Source organism: Pyxicephalus adspersus, chromosome 1, assembly GCF_032062135.1.
Source record: "Pyxicephalus adspersus chromosome 1, UCB_Pads_2.0, whole genome shotgun sequence".
Taxonomy (NCBI): Eukaryota; Metazoa; Chordata; class Amphibia; order Anura; family Pyxicephalidae; genus Pyxicephalus; species Pyxicephalus adspersus.
This window is the reverse complement of record NC_092858.1, coordinates 100041730-100047865: the sequence shown is the minus strand read 5'-3', so window position 1 is coordinate 100047865 and position 6136 is coordinate 100041730. Positions and strand designations below refer to the sequence as shown.

The 6136-nt window shown below is 42.7% G+C and overlaps 1 protein-coding gene across 1 annotated transcript in view; it reads right to left on the bottom strand.

Moving 5' to 3' along the window:
- Nucleotides 1-5324, bottom strand: part of XKR8 (XK related 8) — an 11319-nt gene extending 5995 nt beyond the window's left edge. Inside the window, exons 1-2 of the mRNA XM_072420562.1 lie at nt 4666-5324; nt 465-658 (exon numbers count right to left, since the gene is read on the bottom strand). Of these exons, the coding sequence (XP_072276663.1) occupies nt 465-658; nt 4666-5282 (811 nt within the window). The 5' untranslated portion in view covers nt 5283-5324. The remainder of the gene's footprint in view (nt 1-464; nt 659-4665) is intronic.
- Between the last annotated feature and the right edge of the window lie 812 nt (nt 5325-6136).

The following is a 6136-nucleotide window of genomic DNA, read 5'->3' as shown; positions in this document are numbered from 1 at the left end:
GCCTTTATATATATATATATATTATATATACTTAATTGATAATGACATAACAAAGGAATTGCCCACACCAGCCCATGAAATAGCCTTTGAGTCAATTTTCCAATTACTTTTGAGCCCCTGAAATGAAGTGATTGTGTAAAAAAACTCACATTTTTCTGCAGTCTTTTTGTTCAACCGACTGAATTAAAGCTGAAAGTCTGCATCTGATTTATTTCATTTAAAATTAATTGTGGTAATGTACAGAACCAAAATTAGAAAAAAGTTGTCTCTGTACAATTATTTATGGACCTAACTGTACAGCTATGACTATACTGACCATTCTAGTGGTATTCATTGCTGCCTTATAACAATGTGTAATATACACACATGACTAACCCTTTACATGCATATGGTCCTAGGTATGTAATATACTATTTTCTATGATTGTTACAACAAAGAATCATTTGTTGCTGTGCTATACTTACACTGAAAGAGGTGAATCGTTTCTTGTTGTATTATAATATATAAGACAAGGATGAGCTGAGGAGTGTTTTCCAGAAAGGTCTCAATAAGTCGCATCATGCTAATGTCATGAGTAAGAAAATAGGCATATTCCTGGTAGTGGCTACTTTCACTCCTTTTGTATGCAGCTATTCCCACTTCCAATGAGTGTAGACACCTGTGGAGATAATAAAGTGTATGTAATGGTAAATTCATCAAACTCACACATATTGCAGGTGCTTTTGCCCTTTGCTTTCCCTTTAAACATCCTCTGGGTCAGTCCCCTGCTTTTGTATCAGCTGCTTTCTCTAAAAATTGCACTCACTGCTGTGGGGTCCTGGGAGGTTTAATCAGTCACCCAGGTGACCCAGCAAACCTGGAATGGACCTGGCCCACGATTTATAGCATTTGCCAACTAATAGCATTTTTTTTAAAGAAATCCTTTCTAGGTTTGCTGGATCACATACTTAAACAGGTACAATCACGTGCAGACCAAGCCACAGGATCCACATTTGAGCGCAGATATATTGGGGGGAAGGGGGGGGTTCTCCATGTACACATGTAACTGATTTCCACATTAAAGAGACTGCAATATTGATCCAGCATGCTACAAAGGAATTAAAGGACCCGTCCCCCGGTAGAAATGTAAGCTAAACTGTATGATAGTCAGGACCAGATGTAGCACTGAATATAACAGGAAAACAGATTTTCCCTGTACAGTCATCAACCACGTTTAAGGATGAATTACAGCCTTACCTTCCAACTTGCACATCTGCCTCATTTACTAACTGGAGAACCTCCAGCATCATTTAGCCTTTCTCTGGCACAAAGACTTATTATACTAAACCCAATGCTTTCACCTAAATGGGCATTTTACAGGACCATTTTTAGTCCCCAGTTTAGCTATAAATAAAAAAAATAAAATAAAAAATGTTGTCCCTGACCAATCCTTCATTGTTTGCGTACATCCTGACTGCACCCATAATGCAGCACAAGGTAAACCCGGTTCCCAATCCTTGCTTTCTGGGGGTCCACCTTTTGGTCTTTATAAATCTCTATCTGCATTGCTTTGTTCTATTCATTATGGGTAACCTTGGCCAACAACTGGTGACCTCTCAAGCCTAACTCCGGGCCAAGAGACAAAATAATACAAACTAGGGGGCATGTAATAACCTTTACATAGCAGAGCCTGCACAGTTTATCAGCAATACATTTATTATAAAGAGGAGGAGTGAATAGTCAGGTTCAGAAGCCCAGTAGTGCCTGCCTCACATGCATTCCAGGTTCTTCCTGTAGCTGTGTAGTCCCATTAGAAATATTGCTGCCTTTTTTGGTTTATAGTTTAATTTTGAAAGGTTAAAATTCCTGTCAGGTATTTTTGCTGTGTCCCCTATTGCCAAAAATCAACAGCTTAGGGCAGAAGTTAAAGAAGGCATTAATTAGGGCCCATTAGTGTTTACTAAGGGGGTAAATAAGAAAAATGTTTTATATTCACGTCAATGAGCCTTAGGTACGATGACTACCCTGCGATATAAACATCATTTAATGGTGTACAAACCTCTTCCTGAAAATGTTAGTACTTTGTGACCCAGAACAGGTTTGCAGATAAGGAAAGTCAAAGTGAAACCAATAGTTAATTTTACTTTCAGTTCCTGGTCTGTAAAGTAAAGATAAGAGCATTACAGCCAGCCAGCTAGCAGTACCAAAAGGAGAGATTAGCAATGGCAGCCTTAAGCTGCGTACACACTTGCAATTTTTGTCGTTGGAAAGGATCTTTCACGATCCTTTCCAACGACAAGGGAGTGCACGATGCATGAACGGTGCTGTACATACAGCACCGTTCATGCTCTATGGAGAGGGGAGGGGGAGAGCGACGGAGCGGCACCCTGCTGCGCGCTCTCCCGTTCCCTTTCATTAGGATCGGCTGTCGTCCATTGTCCGTGGATCCGGCAGGTCGGTCGTCCGGACGATGGACGACACCGACTGTACACACGGCAGATTTTCGCCCGATAATTGGCCGATGCCGATTATCGGGCGATAAAAATCTGACGTGTGTACGTAGCTTTAGTCTCCCAACAAGTGTAACATTAAAGGATGGGATAGATTGCAAGCATTTGGGCAAGGATACGCTCACCGTGTCCGTAAGTTGAAATTTGACAGATAAACTTTAGGTTTGCCAAAATATATTAACATGAAGGCCTACTTAAACCATACAATCAGTCAGGGTTTCTCCAGGGGTTTCTAAGGGTTCCTCAAACTGTGGCTGATTGACCTCAAATTTGATGTCTTCATAGATCTGAGACCAACACGTGGTAGAGCCAATTGCATGATGCTCATTATGTTTTTAGTTGTCTATAACAGTGGTATTTTAGCCCTCACTGTGGGTGGTAAATGTGCAGGTTGTCAATGAAAACAATGTAAATAGACCAGTGTATGATTGCTTTTTAAATGCTTTTCCAGATTTTCCCTCATTTCGTGTCTAATAGGACAATATCAGTATGGACGTAAGGGGCCCTGCATTGCAGTAACATAGCATCAGGGCAACATACATACATACATACTTTTAAGTTACAGTGGAATCTCAGTTATCCGGCACCCACGGGAAATGGCCAATTCAGGATAAGTGTAGTCTCCAGTTAACTGAGGTTACTCTGAAACTGAGGTGTCTCAGACCTTCAGCACTAGACTTGAATAGGAAGACTTGTTCCCATTCACCTCTAGTGCTGAATGGCTGAGAAAAGGGAAACCCTGATGACGCCTGAGCTGTCATCAGCTGTCATCAGCTGTCATCGGGGTTTCCATTTTCTCAGCCAATGACAGAGGACTGTGTAGAAAATCACAATTGTAAACCTTCTTCACTGGTATGTGATATTAAGAAAAACAGTGCACATGCCTTGTACTTAATCTTTTATTCTGTGGTCACATGACTGCACAGGCTCTTTATTCTTCATAGCTGGGGACAGCAAGCCAATTACTACATCTGTCTGTATGCATTGTATTCCACAGCCCCATACAGATGTCTGATGGATGTCAGATGATTGTTAGTGGAAATGATCTTTCTTGATCATTTCCAGTGACAGATGAATAAACGATTGCTGTACACACAGGTCCGTTCTGTTTTATGGATACAGGAAGAGGTAGGACGAGTGAGCGGCAACCCCTTGTGCTCGCCTCCTTAGTAGTGAAGAGTGGTCATCAATCTGCTGTAAAGATGAAAAGGGGAGGAGGGCGAGGGATGTAAAATGGACCAACAGGAGATTCAGGCACTCTGTACATAGGTATGGCGTCCTAAATGTCTATGTAAACGGATCTGCTTCCTATGTCTGCTGCTGTGAAAATCACATAGCAGAATAACCAGATAACAGAGTAAAATAATGAAAGGCAAGTGTTGTATAAAACACGTTATAATTTGGTCAGGTTCATACACGTGATGGCTGGCATCCTTCTAGCAGCTTAGCTGCCAATACCATAGCACTGATCCTTACCAGGGTTTGCCGATTTCACCGCAAGCAGCAGTGAGTGGCGCGGAAGTCATTCTTTGTCTATGGAACTCTGTAGGTGAGACACTACTTGTTGAACTCTTGCTGCAAGAGGAAACGTTACCAGCACCACAACCTCACTGCCAACCTAAACAAAGCCTCACAAAGCTTCATTTTTTTTGGGTGTAAATAAACCTAATGGTTCAAATAAAAGCCTGGCAGAGATTTTAAATCTTTGACCCCTGCTAGGGAGATTCCCGCTCCATCTTTGTAAATCCTGTACAGGAAATGGTGTTGTCACCATAACAGGAAGATAATGATGACAATACTAAACATTGTCTGGGGTTCTAGCCCTTCCTCACTATACATAAGTTTGTTTTCTTCCCAATGAGGCCAAGGACAGCAATAAAAACATGACAGGGTCTCTAATCGAAAGCAATATAAAACAATCTGTCCAGAGCTGGGATTAAAATATAACTAAAGGAAACTTTTTGAGCACTGGGCTGGTTCCTATGACTTCTCTAATGAAGAGATCATCAATACCAATGATAAGTAGGGAGGATTCTTCCAATGAGGAGATGTATACTGTGATACCTAAGGGAATATTCCTGACAATGTAAGGTCAGGAAGTAAAGGAAAATCTCCATATTACATGGCAGATGGTAGAAGTGATGGCGTTGTAATACTCAGGCCCATAGACACTTACCTAAGCGGGTACCCTAACTGCAGCAGGTGAAGTATGGTAAGACAGGAAGGCCACAGCCAGATCTTAGAGGTACAAAAACCATTAATGAAGTTTGTGTTTTCTGCTTCCTCGGTATGTGCCCGGTGAGTGGCATTTAGTTGCTGTGGGTGTTGTGGTATTGGGGTATTTGTGTCCCCCTGGCTGGCACCATTAGCTTGCAGTAAGTTACCAGCCGCTGTGTTATCTTCTGGCAGCAGCTTCTCCTCCACACACACCGCCGCATCCAACCCGCATCCCCCGTCCGCTGCCTCTCTGCCCCTATGGCAGCCATTGTCACACGGTCCCGCGCTCCTCTGCTCTGTGTGCCCATTGCCAGACTTCTGTTTACCGGCGGCAGCAACTTCACCCAACCAGGTCTCCCAGTCCACCCAGAACCATCCGCAGCTGAGGAGCTGCAGAACGAAGGAGGACAGCACGTACAGGCCGAAGTGCAACAAGGCGAGCACGGTCCTCCCAGCCCTATAGTACGTCACGGCGCTCCACACATCGATGCCGAGGTCCCCCAGGAAGGCCACCGTGCCCCACAGGGCGAACACCACGTCCAGGAGCCGATAGCGGGGCGCCAGGCAGCTTAGCATCCCGCACTCCGAGCTGCCTGGGACGGCTGTGAGCCTGGAGGGGGCGGGGCCAGCCCGTGGATTGAAGGGTGGTACAGCCTATTAGCATCTGTCATTCGGTCACTAAAACTGTTAAGGAGCAAATGAGAAACAACACAGATATGCTGGGTTCACTCTGACTGGACGCTGCAATATGATATATACACTATAAATATATATATATATATATATGTATATATATATAGATACACAACAGCACTGGCTGCTACAATGTGATATATACACTATATATACAGATACACAACAACACTGACAGAGCTGCAATGTGATATATACACTATATTTATATAAAAACACAACAACACTGGCTGCTACAATGTGATATATACACTATATATATATAGCACCATCATATTACGTAGCGCTGTACAAAGTCCATAGTCATGTCACTAGCTGTCCCTCAAAGGAGCTCACAATCCTATGTCCCTACTATAGTCATATGTCAATATTGTAGTATGTAGTGTATTAATGTAGGGGGAAGCCAATTAACCTAACTGCATGTTTTTGGGATGTGGGAAGAAACTGGAGTACCCAGAGGAAACCCATGCAGACACTAGAAGAACCTACAAACTCCATGCAGATAGTGTCCTGGCTGGGATTTGAACCTAGTGCTGCAAAGGCCAGAGTGCTAACCCGAGCCACCTTGCTGCCCATATATAGATACACAACAACACTGACAGTGCTACAATGTGATATATACACTATAAATATATATAGATACACAACAACACTAACTGTTACAATTTGATATATACACTATATTTATAGATACACAAGAACACTGGGTGCTACAATGTGATATATATACAATATAT